General features: G+C 37.9%; 1 protein-coding gene across 23 annotated transcripts in view; it reads left to right on the forward strand.

The window, feature by feature from the left end:
• Positions 1-19,759, forward strand: part of RGS7 (regulator of G protein signaling 7) — a 211,448-nt gene that overhangs the window by 122,018 nt on the left and 69,671 nt on the right. For all 23 annotated transcript variants that reach the window (XM_015857784.3, XM_085541275.1, XM_085541284.1 and 20 more), the window contains one exon: positions 11,500-11,606. In XM_015857784.3, the coding sequence (XP_015713270.1) occupies positions 11,500-11,606 (107 nt within the window). The remainder of the gene's footprint in view (positions 1-11,499; positions 11,607-19,759) is intronic.

Consider the following 19,759-nt stretch of genomic DNA (forward strand, 5'->3'; position numbering starts at 1 on the left):
TAGCATTGATGGCTGAGAATAAAGTAGTAATGGAGTCATGTATTTTAGTTCCTACATAGTGCATTTTGAAGATATTCTGACATGTCAAAGTTATGTCCAGGAAGAGCAATTCACTGTTGAATATATTGTGATTTCAGTTCTAATATGAAAAGAAACTGTGCCCTTTAAGTATAATAATGATTGCAAGTAATAGCTTTTTTAAAAAAAATCAGTAAGCACAGCAAGAGAAAGTATAGTTAATAATCCAAATCAGTTTATATCCAATGCACACTCCAGAACAGTAGAGATTAAATGAATTTTGTATAACAAATTCAATATGAACAGAAGACAGGCAGCACTGGAATCAGACCATCTGAAACATTAGACGCTTCTGGCATCACTGAATGAGAAAAATGGTGTAATGGTCCTGACCTTCAGTTGTTTTCAGCTTCAAGTTTAATAATACACAAGTGACATTTTTGTGTTTAAAACTTTCTGTGAAAATATGTTCTAGAGATTATTCTGATAATATAGATGTATTTTTTTGTTTGGAAGAGTATGCCTGATAATCACATTGGTTGACTCTGAGTTCTTGAGTTATGATAATTAACAAATTATTATTCCTCATTGATTCAGCTCCTCTTGTCTTGTCATGATTTTATTGACTGCTTTAATGGCTGTCCTCCACCATCCACTTATGTATTTGTGATATATAATGTTGTATGGAACCCTTATAGTCCATATTCCCCTTCTTGTGATCTTCAACACAACTCTCCATGCATACATAGTTTTAGATGAAATGACCAGTTCCCTGCTTGGAATTTATGGTGTGTGCATACTATCCTGTATGCAAGTGATGTCTTTTGGTTTGTTTTCCATTTCAAATAATTGATCCTGTTTGAGATTTGAGCAAAAAGCTTCACATAATCATATACAATGATTCTAGTTTTTCTTGAGCAGCAGCAGCAGCAAACTTGGAGCCCCTTGTGAACATGGGGAAGGAGAGTTTCTACTTAAGATTTAGCAAAAGTCAATTCCATCTGCTGTTGTATTGTCTACTGAATCAGTACTGTGAAGTCCTTCTATGCCTCTTCAAAACTGACTTTTTACTTACCTCAGAAATGATTACTGTCAGCAAATTTTGTTATATCATCAATCAAATTTTTGCAGATGATTTCTGAAGACACTGATCAGCTACAGTGACTGACTCCCTGCCACTTAGTTTCCTTTACAAAGACATTTGGGGGAATTATATGAAGAACCTTCAGGAAGTCCAAGTTAATACGTTATCCAGATTTTCTTAACAACCTATGTTCACTAATTCTACATAAAAACACTAACACTTTTGAGACATTGCATCATCCAGTAACAGTGTGCTGTCTTCCCTCTGTCTCATTTATATATACTCATTCTCCACTTTATTATACCTTCTATCTTGTTGTCTCTATGAGCTTCTGTTCTATTCCCATGCCTCCTACCCAGCCCCCAATTACTCCTGTAGATCTTTCTAAAATCTGAGGACATATATTCCAGTTTCTTTTCTTTACCACTTAAGGTCACTTAAGTGATAAATTTCATGCTGCTGCCAACAGATCAGCTAGTTAATATTTGACTTGCCTAAAAGCAGAGTCACCATTATGAGTGACCACTATGTTGACCCAGCAAGATGTTTTTATTCATCTAATCAATTTGTTTTAAAGCCTTTCAATTTTTTTATTGCTGTTGTTGTCATCAGTGCTATGCTTTCCTTCTACATTTAAATCCTGCCAATAGCGAAAAAGTAGGTCAGTCCCTGAGAAGGCTTTTTTTTTTTTTTTCCCTGTGCAAAAAGAGGCCCTGATGGAAGGGTTTTCATTGAACTATTTTTGCTGGTGAGTTTCTTTCAGTATTTCCATATTTTTAACAGCAGAGTTTATCTGGCTGAAATGTCAGTTCTCTGCAATTATCTGTGTAAATCTGCTACAACAGGGAGAGGTAAGCACTGGGAGGGGAATTTTCATGACAGTAGGAACGTTTGATTCAGACTGTAGGAGCGAAAGAAAAACAAAAAAATGGAATCTTTATCTTGAAAGTGTGGTCAGTGAAATACATATAATTTACCAGACAAAATAATCCTAATGAGAGAACTCTCTAGAATTAAGTTTATAATAAATGCCTTTTTAAATATATGTTCATCCCAGATGTCTCTATCTAATGACATTGCAGATCACACTCCTACGTTAGTCTCTGGAAAGCTGTCTCCACAATCTTTGTAGTTTGCTTGCCTGAGCTTTGGTTATTTCTCCCTGCTGTGCATCTGAATGACACCATTTTACTTACAAAGCTTTTAACTCCTGCTGGACTTTAAATGCACAGCATTCTTCTCATCGAAAGAAATACATTATCTTCAGCTTTTTATGCCCTCAGTTCGCTGGAAAGTTGTTATGAAGAAGATTGAATTCATCTTTACTGTGTAGAGTGCAGTAAAAAAGGCGGCTATTATTCTAGCTGCTGCAGCATGTTCTTTGTATTATCTGAACTGCTTGGTCATAAGTGGGTGTTCTGTGATTATGATAGCAATGTATAACAATGATACAAAATTAATAGTTGTTGTAGTAAGCAACTGATATCAAAACAGACTCAAAGACTAAAAAAGTGTCATGATTCATCTTAACCAGCAGTAATCATAGCGAGATAGTGCTACCTGTTGTTTACCCTCACCCAACTTAAAAAGAAACCACATTAGCTGACATCCCTCTAATTCAACAATTCTGCAGTTCCTTCAGAAACAAATATTTTGTGTACTGAAAAAGCCTGCACCAGCTCCTGAGCAACACTGGTGGCCACAAATCTGAGTGGTACTCGTTCCACACCAGTTTTTCAGATGCTCTGGATCAGGACCTTAAATAGCTGTCTCCTCCCATGAAGCCCAGCCCTAAACTGCTTTTCTAAGTTGACTGAGAGAGGAGTTGCATATGGCTGGCTGTACCTTGCCTTGAGCATCACAAAGAAAGAGAAAAGTGGTTACACAGTAGCAGGGAAATGTGCCATCATACAGAGTGGCATGTCTGAAGAAACCATGATGTAAAATGTGTTTCCTGGTTGACACGTGCTTGCTCAAATTCTTGGGTACCATATGCCATGGAGAATCACATACCTCTTCACCAAATATATGCAGCCAAATGAATTGATCACACATCTGCAGTCCAGGCCACTGGAAGAGAGGAAAATTAGATTCTCTGGCATATAAACAGCAATTGGCAAACAGTACACAAGAAAAAACCTGAAATAATATAAAGATTCTGCTACTGAGTAGAAGTGATTTATGTCCTATATTTTGTATCTTTTATTGATACTTGAAATTGTGGAGAAAAAAATCATTTGAGAAATTGAGGATTTGGAGGAGTATTTGGAGGAATGTGTTTATTTTTTTAAAAATAATTTTCATTTTGTTGTTTGCAGGTTCACTCAAAGGCATACGCATGTGTATGTGTAACTAGAGTACAGTTTCATACTAGCAAGGGAAATGAGTGACGTGTTGGGGAATATCTTATGGAGACAAATTCAGACTATCATTACGGGGAACAAGACATATTTATTTTTTTTTTAATTTTCTGTATTTTGCCTTGAAGTAGTATGTGAATCAAAGCTCAAACTAAAAAGTTGTCATTTCAGAGGAAATGCCAGTGGGATAAAGAGGAAGGCAGTACTTCAAAGGAGTCTAGATTTCATCTTTCTATCTTTTCAATTTTAGGAGACAAGAGATGTCAATAATTATAATAATCCTGAACACTGTGATTTTGGCAAAATTGAGAATATAAAAACTCAAGAGAAGTACTCGTGAAATTAGAAGAAAGATTTTTTACATGCAGACGGGTCATTGGCAAGAGAGCTAAATTCCCACACTAGAAGGTCTGAATACTAGTGTGATATATGTAGGCATGTAAAATATCGGGGAGGTGACAAAGAAACTAACAGCAAATTTAAATAAATTCAAGCTACTCTCCATTACATTGTGCTGAATGAACTGACTATCAAGTGGCCAACTGACACTGTATGCTGTTTTCCCTGATATTAGGTCTGCATAATAGTTGCATCTTAGATAAATTTCTTCCACCTTGTGTAACTGCTTGTTCCCAGTGCACCAAACACACCAATCCTTTCAGATGTGGGGTTTCAGCACTGCTCGGTTCCAGAAGCTCATTCTCTATTTGTCTGCCTCATGAGACTTCAGATTGCGAGTGCCTTTTGTAGGGGGTCGTCTTATCCTTTCAGTTTGTTTTTCATAGTGACATGATTTCTGTTGACCTTGTCTGGGTAAAATCCTGCCTGGTTTATGTCAGATAGTTATTTTAGTCTCAATTCACTCACATCCTGTTAGCATAAGAGGCAAGACTGGTGGTGTTCCCGAATACTACTTTGCTGGAAATTTTTGTGAATAAAGTAGTTATTTCACACGCGCACAAACACACACACACACATATACATCCCTGTTCTAGACCTGAGGTATGTGCATGAGACCTTATGATGTAGATCAAGTCAGACTGTCAAGGTAGATGTTACCAGTCCTTGGGCAGGTGAGGATTCCTGGCAGATCTCTGATAGATTTTCCTCCTTACCTGCTGAGTGATATTCCTGCTGGTGCCTCTGGCCTGCTGATGGCATCAGCAGCCACTGTCTAGCAAATGGCACAAGAAAAATCCTTCCTACATGCTGTGGTGACAGCTACAGAGGTTTGTGAAAGGTATCTTGGAATTAAGTATGAATATCATTTTAAGTGTGTTTAACTAAGTAGTGCCTCTTCCTTCACTGTCTTTTTTGCTCTCCCTGAAATGACTCTCAGTGACTACTGCTCCTTTTGCAATTCCATCCTTCAGATGGGACAAAAGAGAACAGCTCAGAGTCATGTGGGTGTTCAAGAACTTTTCTAGCTTTTATTTTCCCCTTTTTAAATGCCGCAGTCAGGCCCGGAGAGGGAGGTTCTCCTACGCTTTATGTGAGCATCAGAAGTGGGTTTTATTTTATTGCCTTAATTCTTACAGCCTGTGTTCACACTGGCAATGAAATGACAGCAGGAGTGAGGTGAGAGTAAGTGATAATGTCTTGGCATTCGGCACTTAAAAAGAATGTGTACTTGTGAAGTTCTGAGTCATTAATTCTTTTTGCAGGCAGCCATGTGGCATAGCCATGCACTTGAGCATGGTGATGGATTTTAGATCAGAGAAAAAGCCCTAAATAAGAAACACTTTATTGTTTGATGGAAAGGGAGGCAGTCTTTTTTTTTTTTTTTTTTATTTTACGTGGACATAATGGAAAGTGAATGATAAACTTGGAAATATGAACTTAAGAACATAAAATGCCCCAAATGATAATCCTTTTAGGAAATTTTTCACTGAGACTTGCATGGAAGTTGCACAGAAAACATAAAACAGGCTCTGAAAAATGACATTTTAAAGTGGAACACCTGTTTCCATTTCCTTTGTCTCCCAGAGAATACTGCAATCTACTTCAGATGTGGTGAGGCTGAAATTACAGTGGTGTGATAACTGTAAAGTGTTTTATGGAATTACGAGTAAACACAAATGTAGAGATTACATCACCTAAAATCCTGAGATGCATAAGAAAAAGCAAAATCCACACTTCTCACTGAAATCATACCCTTTGAGAGATTTCAAAGCAGAAAAACAAGTTTATTCCAAAGAAAAACAAATAATCCATCCACTTCAGTCTTCCCCTGTGAATGTTATCATAAGAATCAACTTCTTCCATGCATATTACCACAGCCTGCAATTTAAGATGAATGATCATTCAGTCTATGCAATAGCTTGTACAGTAAGGAGAAAACTGAACTATGTTTGAAAATAAAATAAAATGAAAACTCAACAACCAGGGTGTATTTTCATTTTTTAGACTTCATCAGGTTTGTGTTGGCCCAGTGTGCTGTAATAGCACTCTTATAAGAATGTACATTAGAAGTGACTAGCATTTAATTCATCAGAATCACTCTCCTTGTGATGGCATAGTGGATTGCAGGGCAGTGTTACTTCTCCCAAATGGGATTGCTGATCAATGTACAGTTGTTGTTCACTTCACCCACTGAGCTAAATAAAGTTCTACAGCAGAGAGAAACATGAAATTTTAAACTTCTTCTCTCAGCTTTTAGCCCAGCAATAGCATACACATTAAGAGTCAAAATTCCACCTACAGCAATATTTTGAATTAGTATCAAAATATTTTATACCCTGTTGAAATGAATTGGGCTGATAAAGACCTATTTTTGTCTTTCAGTTAATACTTTTCTGTTATATATTTTTAACTTAGTCCTTAAAACTTAGTGGCCCTTTTAAACCCACAAAAGAATTAAAACTGATTTTAGTGATTTTGGTTTTTGAACATGACTTTCTACTTACCTGTACTGTCACTGCTAGAAAGCTATGCCTGAAACCTTTATTCATTTAACTAACCATCTCCAAAACAAGCAGCCAGGAAGAGAGGAAGCTGAAATCTCCTCTGTTCTACCAGTTACACCTCTGTGAGGTTTTCTTCTTTCAAACTTTTGTGTGTTATGTTTACTGCAGTTTGACTTATGCCTTCTCAGTGAGGCTGTCTGGTTGTAACTGACAGTGCAGTCTCATATGGATTGCACATTCTTACGCATAATAACTAAATGCCTGGAAATGACAGTTATGTACATATCACATTGCATGTTTGTGTACATTTGCCTTGTAAGAAGTAGTATTTTATTGCTTTTAGTCCATGTTCCTCCTATTTTTGTATTTTTTATTCTGAATATATATATAGAATTAAACTTTTTAACTTGTATCTTTTAAATTTAAAAGTTTTTTTGTTTTGTTTTGTTTTGTTTTTTTCAGATTTAGTGGATTTTTTTCTTTTTTCTAATGACTCCACATGCAGGAATACCTGGGGACTAATGAAGCTGTCTGAACTGAACTTCTTGGCATTTAGGCATGTAGGACTAGTATGCTGCTGGCTACAGTTTCCTCTTCAAGCTTATGGTTTTGTTTCCTGAATCCTACAGTTGTACTTCATTTGGTTTTTCTGTCTGGTTTTAGCAAAATCAGATGTATATCTAACTGTTCCTTTTGTTGTTTGGAAATAAGAATCCTTTCTTTCTATGTTGAAATTGTATTGCTGTCCTGCAGAGAAGTTCAGTGTTAGGCCTCCATCAGTCTGATGTGAGGCAGGGTTGCAGATTTCTGGACATTCTTCACCATTTACAATTTTGTGAACATTTTTCAGGTAGTTGATCCATATTTGGTTTACGTGTTATTCAGTCTCTGTGCAAATTGAAAATGCTTTGGTTATGCAGTTACATCATTGTCAGATAATATTAACGGAGAGGATTTTAGACTACCAAGTGAATGGTTTTGTTAATGTCTTTACTATACCATACACTTTTTTTCTTCCTTCCTTCCTTCCTTCCTTCCTTCCTTCCTTCCTTCCTTCCTTCCTTCCTTCCTTCCTTCCTTCCTTCCTTCCTTCCTTCCTTCCTTCCTTCCTTCCTTCCTTCCTTCCTTCCTTCCTTCCTTCCTTCCTTCCTTCCTTCCTTCCTTCCTTCCTTCCTTCCTTCCTTCCTTCCTTCCTTCCTTCCTTCCTTCCTTCCTTCCTTCCTTCCTTCCTTCCTTCCTTCCTTCCTTCCTTCCTTCCTTCCTTCCTTCCCTCCTTCCCTCCTTCCCTCCTTCCCTCCTTCCCTCCTTCCCTCCTTCCCTCCTTCCCTCCTTCCCTCCTTCCCTCCTTCCCTCCTTCCCTCCTTCCCTCCTTCCCTCCTTCCCTCCTTCCTTCCTTCCTTCCTTCCTTCCTTCCTTCCTTCCTTCCTTCCTTCCTTCCTTCCTTCCTTCCTTCCTTCCTTCCTTCCTTCCTTCCAACGAAACAGGTACTGCTCAACTATGTGAGCTACAGAAGACCATAGGTTGCTGTTTAAAGGATGTATTTTTTCATTTATATTTATGCAGTGCAAGAATAAATTGCTGGATTGATAGTATTACACATTTAAATTAATTGTCTATTAGTTGAAGGACAATACAGGGAAGTTTATATGTCTCTATTACTTCTTAATGGCTCTGTAGAGAGATACCTTAACACTGAGTCAGTGTAGATTCATCCTAATTGAATAAGGTACTTGAGGTGAAAGTATAACCCTCTTAGTCTCCATGCCTAGCTGAAGATGAGACATAGCCTGTATGGGGAACAATTCAGATCTCAGTTGACCTTAATTGCTTTAATTGCCTAGAGAAAATCATCATGGTCTTTTCTGATGTTTGCATTTCTCTGTAGAGAGCCAGTAGTGACTGTACACTTGGGTATGCAGTAAGTTTCTCAGCCGTAAGTTAGAGAAATATCAACTCTTACCGTAACCAGCTTTCCCAGGATTTTAGGCTGCTCTGTTAGCTTTCAAATAATTTATTCTCCACCTGTCTACATCCCTGTTTTCTGCTCTTTGTTCCACTTCTGCTTCATCCACTTAAGAGTTACAGAATTGAAATATGATTCAGGCTGAGAGGGACCTCAGGAGGTCTCTAGTCCAATGCTGTACTCACATTACCATCAACTGTAAGATCAGGCAGGTTGTCCAGGACTTTATCCTCTTGAGTCATGAAACTCACCAAGGATCCAGACTACGTGGGCAGCCTTTTCTGCTGCTTAGCTGCTCTCAGAGTGAAAATGTTCTCCATATTCTGATTTAGTTTATTACCATTGTCTCAATTTATATTCTTTTCACTTGTCATGCACCTTTATAAAGATTAGCGCTCTGTTATTTGGTAATCTCTTCTTGGTCATTGGAAGTCTTTTGCTGGGCATACCCAAAATCTTCTCTTTCGCAGTTTGAGCAAGCCCAGCCCCTCCAGCTTCTCCTCACAGGGCAGTGATCTGGTCCCCAGCCAACTCAGTGACCCACTTCTAGACTCAGACAGGTTCACTTACGTCTTTCTTGAATTGGTGTGGATGTGGTATTCACAACTGGGCATGGTAGTCCAGATGTGCTCTATCATTTTCTAGGTAAAAGGTAATAATGTGATCTGTTTGTGTTCTTAAAAAATATCACAATTAAGAAACCAACAATAGCATGAATCAAATCTGGAACCTATTTAGTTTCTTCTAAATCTGAAGAGAATGTGTTTTCATCTGCATCAAGAGCTCTGTGGTAAGCCCTGTCACCCTTAATCTAAGAAATCTTTCCCTAAAAAAGTCATGACATTTTTTTTTCCTTTGTTTTTTTACTCTTATTCCACAAAGATTCATAATGCTTGGAAAAAAGTCTTTCTAGACTTGCAGTGTGAAGAACAAAGAAAAGCTTAATAAAATTTTAAAATAAGCAAAGTAAACCAAAATGAAAAGAAAATCAGCAACTGACTCACCACAGAATGTATTTGCTCAAAGTTTCTTATCCAAAGGATAATGTAATTCTATAGCTTGAGGTATATGAATAACAACAGTATTTGGGCTTAAGCTCATTAGGATAAAATTCATGTGTGGGTTTGCACACATCCCATGTACTGGGAGAGGTGCAACTTCATCTTTTTGTTGAATTTTCTTGTAGGCTTGTAATTTAGAAAAGCCTTGTTAATGGGGTTATAGCATTTCATAGCAAGTCAAGGAGTTCACTGCCTGAGAGGGGGTGCTGGATTTTCTTAGATAATGGCTCTGCCAGAAATCACAGACTGTGGAAAGCACAGAGATCACAAGAATTATTTGGTATCAAATAAGCCCTTTTAGGGTTGTGTGCTCTCAATGAACTACTGGCTTTGGCTTCCTTCTGTACCAATGAATATCCTTATGTGATCAAATGGGTGAAAGAGGGAACTTTCTGGAATGCCAATGAAATATAGATGAAAAAGTATGTTTGCATCTCATCCTTATGTCCAAAGTGATAATGGCTGAAACATAAATGATTCCATCATCTTCATAGGTCTGAAGGCTCAGTTTTCTTTCTGCATGACAGTACTGTGCCTGAAACCTGTTCACGCTGAAGTCACATTTCAGATAAAAAAAACCATCTTCCTTTATTAGGCGGATCTCACTACTTCTGTCTTTCTTTTGTCATTTTCATCCTCCTCTTTCCCAGCTTCCCTTTATTCCCCAGTCCTCCTATATGGCCTTTGTATTGATCTGTTTCATTTCCACATTGCTGGTGCTGTGTTTCCATAAAAGATGGCTTTGTCGTGGAGCTCAGAAACCCTTGTGATCTTCTCCAAGCTTCATCTTTTAAAATTAGTATGCTTCAGTGGTTGTGCACTTGTATTAGTAGGTTATGCTAGGAAATAGTTAATGTAACAGCAGAAATTGCTGTGCGCAGCTATTTTAGGAACATGCATTAGAGTCGTTAAACTGTTGATAAAGAGTATGCTAAAGACTAGGATTTATATATGTTATCAAGTGAATGACTAACTAATGACCACCTCTTCCTACAGTATGATGTTATCATCAACCAAATATTAACAATAATGAATGAGTGATAATGATTCAGATTGATAATGGCCAGTGGTTTACTGAAAATACAAGGACACATATAATCCTGACTGTTGCGTATTATGGTTTTATTCACTAAAGTGAACAGAATTCAGCCCAGTTGTGGGCACTCCAGTACCAGATGTTTGTGGACACAATGGAGAGAGTCCAAAGAAGGACAACAAAGATTAATGGCCTGAAGCAACTCTCTTATGAGATAAATCTGAGAGACTTGAGACCGTTCAGCCTGGCAAAGTCTCAGTGGAATCTTACTAATGTCTAGAAATGCCTGAAGAGGAATGTGTAAAGATGATGGAACCATTCTCTTTCTAGTGGTACCCAACTACTAGGAAAAAAAGGCAACTGACACACTGGAACACATAATGCTCCATCTGAACATCAGGATACACTCAGGATGCACTTCTTTACTGTGTGGATGGCTGAGCACCAGCACAGGTTGCCCAGAGAGGCTGTGGAGTCTTGTCATTGGAGATCTTCAAAACCTGCTGAATGTGGTCCTGCACAACTTACTCTAGGTGGTTCTATTTGAACAGAGGGGGTTGGATTAGATGGCCTCCCTCTTCTAACCTTAATCAATCTGTGATTCTGTGATCCTTCATTATTTTCCCAATAATGAGAGACTTTTAAGAAAAAATCTATTATTTACTACTTTTCTGGTAAAACTAGTGAGGAATGTATCATACAGTAGAAGTCAACTATTTTAAGGTTGTGTAATCGGAAACTGCAGAAGAGGAAAATGAGGCAAGACCATCTGGATAAAAGTGATTGCTGTTTTCACCTTTGCAGCAAGTTTGTGAATGTCACTGTAGACACCTACTAATGCTGATGTGGAATTACAGCTACAAATGGGATGTCTAATAGCCAGTGATTAAGGAGAGTAAAGACTTTTCTTGGTTGTATCATTCCATTACAAAAATAAAAGAGAGTGCTTTCATGATGCCAGGACCTAGACTGAGTCAAGTGGCTATCTGCAGGAAATAGAAAACTAAATTGATTAAAATAAGTTAACTAACTTCTAAAATGTCTTTTTATCTTGTTTTGATTTTCTAACAGTGGAAGCTCTACATTTGGGAACACTGATGGCAGCACATGGTTATTTTTTTCCAATCTCAGACCATGTTCTAACACTAAAGGATGACGGCACCTTTTATCGATTCCAGGTAAGTGTTTTAGAGATGTTCATGACTTGTGCAAAGCGAGACTCATGTTAAAGACCTCACACTAATGTTTATAGTAAGTTTTAACAATACTTTCTCTCTTACACAACCTAGTAAATGGTAGCAATTCCTCTTAAAGTTAAAAATGGTTGAAGAATTTAATGTAGAAAATGAAGACAATATCTTGTGCTAAGGTGATAATGACCTTTTTAACCCCTAGACTTAGTGTGATAATGAAAATTGTAGAAGTATTTTGGAAGTGTAGTAAAGGAAACAAAAAATTTCTTATAGACTATGTTTCCTAAAATAGTCTCACTTTGAAGGGGGAGTTATTTTTCTTACTAAGCCTGTAGAAGAGATCTGATTAAAAATGGAGTGTAATGTAGATATTCTTTCTTATGAGATGATTTCCATATAGAAACAGAGAACCATAGAATCAAAATCCTTAGAGTTGGAAGGGACTTTTGAAAGTCATCTACATGCAGAAGTATACCAGGTTGCGCAGGGCCTGATTCACCCTTGCCTTGGAAGTCTCCAGGGACAAGGCATCAACTGCATCACTGGGCAACCTGTTCCAGTGCCTTACCACCCTCACTGTAAAAGTCTTTTTCCTTATATCCAACCTAATTCTACCCTCTTTGAGCATGAAGCCATTTCCTCTTCTGTTATCATAACAGACCTTGCTAAAGAGTCTGATCTTTACTATTAGATACTGAAAATCTGCTATCAGGTTACCTCAGAGCCTTTTCTTCTGCAGACTGTAAAGCCCCAGCTCTCTCAGCTTATCATTGTAGGAGAGGCGTTCCATCCCTTTGATAAATTTTGTGGCTGTCCTCTGGATGCACTCCAACAGGTTCATGTTTCTCCTGTACTGAGAACTCCACATCTGGATGCAAATGCACCAGGTGAGGCCTCACCAGTGCAAAGTAGAGGAGCAGGATCACCTCCCTTTACATGCTGGCCACACTTCTTTAGATGCAGCTCAGGATACAGTTGGCTTTGTGAGCTGCAAGGGCATATTGCAGGATCACAACCAGCTTCCACTCCACTGGTAACCCCAGGTCTTTTTTGGAAGGGCTGCAGTCATCCCTTTCTTCCCCCCAGCTTGTATAGGTAGTGAGTGTTGCCTCAACCCAAGTGCAAGATCTTGCTCTTAGATATGTTGAACCTCATGATGTTCACCTGGGCCCACTGCTTATGCCTGGCTAGGTCCCTCTGGGTGGCATCCCATCCATCTGGTGTGTTGACTGCAACCCACAGCTTACTGTCATTAGCAAACTTGCTGAGGCTGCACTAGTGACCCTTCTGTCAGTGTCACTGAAATTAAAGAGTATCAATCTCAGCATTGGCCCCTGTGGGACACCGCTTCTGTAAATAAGAGAGGGATGGCATACGGGTGAAGCTTACTTCTGAGGGAAAGAGGTTGATGTGGTTGTTGAGTAAGCAAAAGGTAGAAAGAAATCATGGAATGAATAAGGCTCCAGTTCCTGGCTCTTTCCGTGAGCAGTGGTCAGGAGGACAAAATGTCTGAGAATTTTCTTTTGCAAAGAATAGGACAAAAGTATAGGGGTGCTGAACATTGACTTCTGCATTGGTATTAGTGTACTACTGTCTCAAAAATGAGAGAACAGCACCTCTGCTAGCATTATATTTCTTTCAAGGGAAAGCGTAGATGAATACTAGTTGCACTGAGAGCAGCGGAGAGTATTGCAAGTAGCCTTTTACAAGCTTTCCTTGGAGAGGTCTACAGCCTACATGTCTGGACATGAAGGTTTAGTTAGGTTTAGATGCTAAAATGATGCCAATTGATTTATGTAAATGAAGGACTTAGCACTTATTTGACATAATCATATGAAATAAGTTATTTCCTTAAGTGTTACCTGGTATATAACTGCAGTACTTTGGCAGTTTTTTGATCTGTGGCACCCGCTGCATTACTATGATTATGCTAACCATGTTAGAACAATTTTATTTTATCTGTTTATGTGTAGCACAAGAGAATTTTATAGTAGTGCCAACTGTTATCTGAACTTGTACTGGCCAGATTTGTCATTAAAATTCCACATTCCTTACCAAAACGAGGCTAGCATAAAATCTACTTCTGGAAGATGTAGATAAAGTTGGAAGATTAAGATAACATACTCTATAGAGAAAATAACTATAAATGTGTGAACACTGCACTGAAATAGCTGTTTAGATGCTTCATAAACAATACCCCCCGAATCTTGGACAGGATTCACAAATTTCTAGGTATTAAATAGAAAGAGAAAACACTGCCTTCCAGCATCAAAAAGTTCATAAGCCATCCCTGCAGAGAAACCTTTGCCCACGATAAAAAGACTTGACCTACTAAAAACAGACTGGCTCTAATAATGTTCTTCATTCACTTCATTTTTCATATTCCAAAGGATGACGCATTTACTCTTGACAGTAAAATTACTTCCAGTTTGTTTTAAACATGCAATTGTTATATAGAAAGAGCTAAAAGCAATAGCAATTGTTCTTCATTTGCACAAATGCCCTTCTACAGACAAATTTATGCTTTTTCAGTTATTACTCTTGCAACCAAGATGGCTGTAAAATTATAGTTTTACCTGAATTCTAAACAATGTGGCTTTAGAAATAAACAATCATTCCTAATCATTCTTTGACTTATTTAAATTGGGTCAGTTCCTGCTATAGCAATTTAACTCAAATGGGAAAGATCTAAATATTATTTACCTTACTTCGAGAGAGGTGAGTTTTTATTCTTCTCAACAAAGCAAAGTGGAAACTTTGATTTAGTGATACTTTCTGAACCATTCTGAACATAAGGCACATTGCTTTTGCATGTTATTTAAAGCTGGGGCCAAAGAAAGAATTGACTATCTACTACCTCCGTTTCTGTACTTAAAGGCTAATATATGTGAGGGGCTTAAATAAGAAAAGAAAGGTGCACATTGGAAAGATCTCCTAGGGACCATGCATTACTCAGTGAGTGCCTATTCATCAGTATCGTCATAGCTGATAATATGGCTGACCTGATGAGGAATGCCTGATTTAACCTTTCAGCTGCTGCGTTTCTGTAATTGCTTCCCAAGGAAAGAATGTTGATTTATTTTACAAATTACATACTCAGTAACATTCATAATGAAAGTAGTGTTTTTTAATACTTTTTGTTTTTAAGCAGACTCCTAGAATATTGAGGCTTTTGATAATCAATCTCAATACTTTTTTTTTTTAATGAGATTGATTTGTGATGTAATTTAATTTTGAGAGATGAAAGTTGAGTTCTGTTATCTTATGACTTCTAAACTACATAAGTGAGAAAAATGTGGAAATGGGAACAAAATTTATGGTTGTGAAAGCTTGGTTCTGGTGAACATTGCAGCAAAATTCATGCTTTTGGCAAGATGGTTTCATCTGTGATGTCTTCAGTTCTGTAATGTTTTACTGATGAATACATTTACCTCTCCAACCTTGTTTTTCCTGTATCTGTAGTGGAAATTATAAATTATAAGCAGTCATTGTAGGGATCTTTTAATATCTTTGTTGCAAAATAGTGTTACTGCCAATATCACTGAGTCATCCTGCTCAGCTAACCACCTCTGGACTCAATCCTAATCTGGCCTCTGGCTGTTTAAGGTGTGTTTAAATATCTCAGCTCTCTAGCCATTGTCCACTGTCTTGCTGGATTATCTGTGCCTTGAGAGAAGTATTTTATTGGAAGCCAGGTTTTGCAATAAAAAGAAGAAGCAAGTGATCTTATCCAGACTTGACAGATTTTGTTTGTAAATTGCAAGTGCAAGAGCTAATTCATTGTCTCTTTGGTTCATATGCAGCATATGCAGGTGCAGTTGAAGTTTCAAACAGGGAAAAATAATTTCAAGACCATTTGTCTTTCTGACTGTCCTATCAATGCCCCTTTCTCTTTTTTTAGCTCTTCTCAGATACGCTTTTACATTCAGTGATCCTTTGACAAAAATCTTCTTACTTTGAAGGTGATAGAGCACTGGAGGATGCTGCCCAGAGAGGTTGTGGAGTCTCCTTTGGAGACACTTAGAACCTGCCTGGATGCTTTCCTCTGTAATAGACTGTAGAGAACCTGCATTAGCAGGGAAATTAGAAAAGGTGATCTCCAGAGGTCCATTACAGGCTCTACGACTCTGTGATTCCATGATTTTGTAATATGTCAAGGAAGGTTTATGGGTGATTTGAAAATTCCTCCCACATTCCAGTTACTTAATTTAAAAAATGTCATGGAGTGGAGCATCTTCAGAAACAATTCTTTTCTTACTACTATCAACAATGTTAGCTGAAAGATGCTTAATGGTTTCTTTCTGCATTAATACAGTTTAATGCATAGAATTAATCATGCTCTATAAAGGCTGACAGGCAACACTGATTTTCACAAGTGTCTGTTTCATTATTTCACATATTATTATTGATTAATTTAACAGTAGAGCCAAAACAGATGTATTTGTTTTATCATAGGATCTCCCTCCATGCATAGCAGCCACTTCTAACAAAGCATTTAGTACAGAATAGGCACTATGTTATGGGATTTTGTTTCATGTGACTTTATTAAAAGGAGGATTATGGATTTCTGTGGTTGGCATTGGCTTATAATATAAGTTTATACTTCAAGAGAAACTGAGTGCTTTTTTGAGTGCGAAACCAGTACTCTGCCAATGGTCACGAAGAACCTTATGACAGCCGTTCTGTTCTGAGTGCTTAAATGATTCCATGGTAGCACATATTGTGCTTGGTAAGCCTCTTTTCTCTAGCTGCTGACTGGTTGCTTATTCAAATTGCAGTTAAACAAAGTGCCTTATCAGTGCATACTGATAAAAACTGGCAGCATTGTTTCTGCCTGTGCTGATAAACAGTACTTGACTTTCTCCAAACTGTTCTACCACCCACCTTCCTTCCGGCTATAAGTGGGATGTCATGGCAAAATGACAAATGTTCCCTGTTTAATACTTGTTCATGACGAACTGCTTCACATTTCCTGCTGAGGAAAAGTAAAATTCCACCAGGTTTTCTACATTTCACAAAGCTAGTTGATACTTTATAGTTTTGCCTTTGAAAATGGTCATGTTGAGTTACAGCATTTTATGCCACCTCGGAGACTTTCCTGAGGAAGGTATTTACCTATGCAGAGTTTCTAGATCTTAAGACAAGGTACATTTGTTGTATAATGTTTGTATTATAGGACTATGTGGTACATTAAGTTAAGATGTTGTAATAATGCTACAGTATACTCTGAATATAATTTGTAAGAAATAGTTAATCCAATCTTTGTTAGCATTCTCTGGGTATAGATAAGTTCATTTACGTGGGCAAAGACCAGAGATCTTTCTATTGATATTTTCTTACTTCCTGATCTTTCCTTGTTGAATAATTTAGTTCACATGGGCCAGGTTTTCATGCTTGTCCAAGTTCCTTTGAATGGCATCCCTTCCTTCTGTTTTATCATCTGCACCATTCAACTTGGTGTTATCAGCAAACTTGCTAAGAGTGCACTCAATCCTAACATCTAGGTTGCTCACAAAGATGTTTAAGAACACTGATCCCAAGGCAGAACTCTGAGGGACACAACTCATCACCAGCCTCCACCTGGACCTCCTCAGTGGAGCCATTGGCCACAACCCTCTGACTACAACCATCCAGCCAATTCTTTATTGGCCATAGAGTTCAGGTTTCAAATTCATATCTCTCCAATTCAGAGATAAGTGTGTGGTGTAGGACCACATCAAAGGCCCTGCAGAAGTCCAGGTAGATGATTGGAGTTAAAGGCTCTAGGGATATCTGTCTGGGACATTGCAGAAGAATGATGTTAGTTTGCCAGATTGCAGTGACAGGCACTGCAAATCTCTGTGCTCTGTGTGGCACTGGCACTGAGGGGTTCAGCTGAAGACCTACACTGAGGATAATCCCCTGGAGAGCAGAGACAGCAAGGACCTACCTGGTGCATCAGGCAGCCATCCTGAATGGGGCTCATTGACACCCATTCCCATGAAAGCAGAATGTAATTATTGAGTTATACTATTGTGGAAGTCTTATGATAAGTTATCTCTCTGGATCTTTTCCCAGCAATCTTTTCTTCTATTAAAACCTATTTTCAAGAAGTATTCCACTTTATTCATTGTGCATGACAGATGGCAAGGTAGATTAAGACCAGAACTTCATAACTGTTAATACCAAACAGTTAAGCAAGAAAGAGCTGAATACATCTTTGGGAAAATGTCAGTCATTTTAACTATGTACAAGTTTATTGTTGATGGATTTTTATTTATTTATTTTCCACAGAAACACTGAATTATAAAAATCCTTTAATAGAATCTGATTTTATATAAGGTTTCTTTTCCAGTGTTTATGCTATTTAAGTGTGGGTTTTGGATTTTCTTTCTAAGTTTTAATCTTGTCCCCTATTGTCCCCTATATAGTTTTTATGCCTGGCCTTAGGAGAATTTCTTTTGTCTTTACCTCCACCAATGCCATTTCCTGCACTGAAAGTGTAAAACAGTTATCTAGTCTTTGTTTTGTGCTTTGTTTTCTATGAATAAACCTGCAGTTTACCCATGTGAAAACATGTTTTTCCTTAAGTGTTCTATGGTGTATTTTATTTGAGCTCATGTAATATTTTTCTTCCTGTTGTTTTTTGTTGGTTTTTTTGTTGTTGTTGTTGTTGGTTTTGTTGTTTTTTTTCTTCCCCTCTGAGCTTTATCCTGTAGTGTTATCTTCACATCAAAATTAATTTTGGGCATATTCACACATCTGATTGTGAGGAGGCTTGAACTTTGTTCCCACTGGGAGCCTGCTGGCTTGAGGCCAGCTCTGGCTACCTTGCAGTATTAGAGCTGTTAAGCTGTGCTTCTCAGCAGGTCCCATTAAATGCATTCAAGCACCATGCAGACAAGGTCACAGCTTGCAGCTGGGAGGCTGCTTGTGCCTGCCTAGTTGAGAGTAGCAACAAGGAGAGCTCATACCTGCTTGTTATTCTCTAGCAGAAAAGTTCTTGTCTTCCACAGTCACCCTCATTTTAGAGGCTCAAACAAGGAATGCATTCAAAAGTCCTCTGTGCTTGTATGTATTGTTATGTGAGCCCCTTTCCCATGATGCAGTGTTTTCTTTGTGGTAAATTTTCTCTTTTGATTTACCTTATAACACATTAGAAAAAATTTTATAGGTGTTTATTGTGTACTTTACTAATTAAATCATATGTTATGTTCTGTTTTATCTTCCCATTTTATGGTGGCATGGGAATGCTTGGACTCCTCCTTACTAGCATATGTATTCTTATTTGCTTTTTGAATTATTTCTTTATGAGTTTAGCTAGTTGGAGATGGCGAGTGTGATTTTACTGGTCTGTCACTGTGTTTTCTCTCTAAAGGTAATTGAACACTTAGTAAGGTCTCTTTCAATAACAGTGATCTCCCTTCCACCTTTTCATCCCTCAGTAAAGTTTCCCAAAGGACCTTCCATGCCTAAGAAAACCTCTGCAAAGAGACTTTCTTTGGCATTGCCTCATAATCTCATGGGTTTGGATTAAAATCAGAAGACAAAATTTATTTTTCAATTATCAGGATAGGGGTGGGAGGGAGGGGGGAGGGTTGTTTATCTAATATCTAAAGGGAAATCTGAAGTTTTTATGTATTGCAAGTATTTTTCACAATTTTAAGAATCTTTGCCTTTTTACTTCTGAAAAGGCTCTTTTGCTGTATCTTTTTCTAGCCCTCTTCCACCACAACTTGCTACTCTTTCGCAAACAGTATCTGAACTCTAGCCAGTTTCAGCTCAAAACCTGTTTGAGTGGGTGAGACTTCTACATGTTTGATGATTCCCCCTTGTTGGATTCTTCCTTGATAGGTTTAGCTTGAACAAGCATGAGCAGATGTTGAGCATTTGTTCTTAGGCGTCTCCTAAAATGCAGTTTGAACCAAAGATGGACTGCTTTCTCTCCCCAGGTCCTAAAACTTAAATGAAAGTAACTTTATGCTTTATGTGATTTTCATAGTTAAATTATTTTTATACCTTCTTGCTTCTTCAGGATTTTCTGAGTGCTGTTATTTGTTGTTGAGTTCGCTCTCTCTTTCCATTTGTGCTTGTAGTGCTCACTTTTAGTGGCAAAATGAAGGAATAGTTTGTAGGAAGAGTGACTTACTGCTTCTTCG

The sequence above is a fragment of the Coturnix japonica genome, chromosome 3, assembly GCF_054131305.1.
Source record: "Coturnix japonica strain WE chromosome 3, WE-NBRP24, whole genome shotgun sequence".
NCBI classification, from domain to species: domain Eukaryota; kingdom Metazoa; phylum Chordata; class Aves; order Galliformes; family Phasianidae; genus Coturnix; species Coturnix japonica.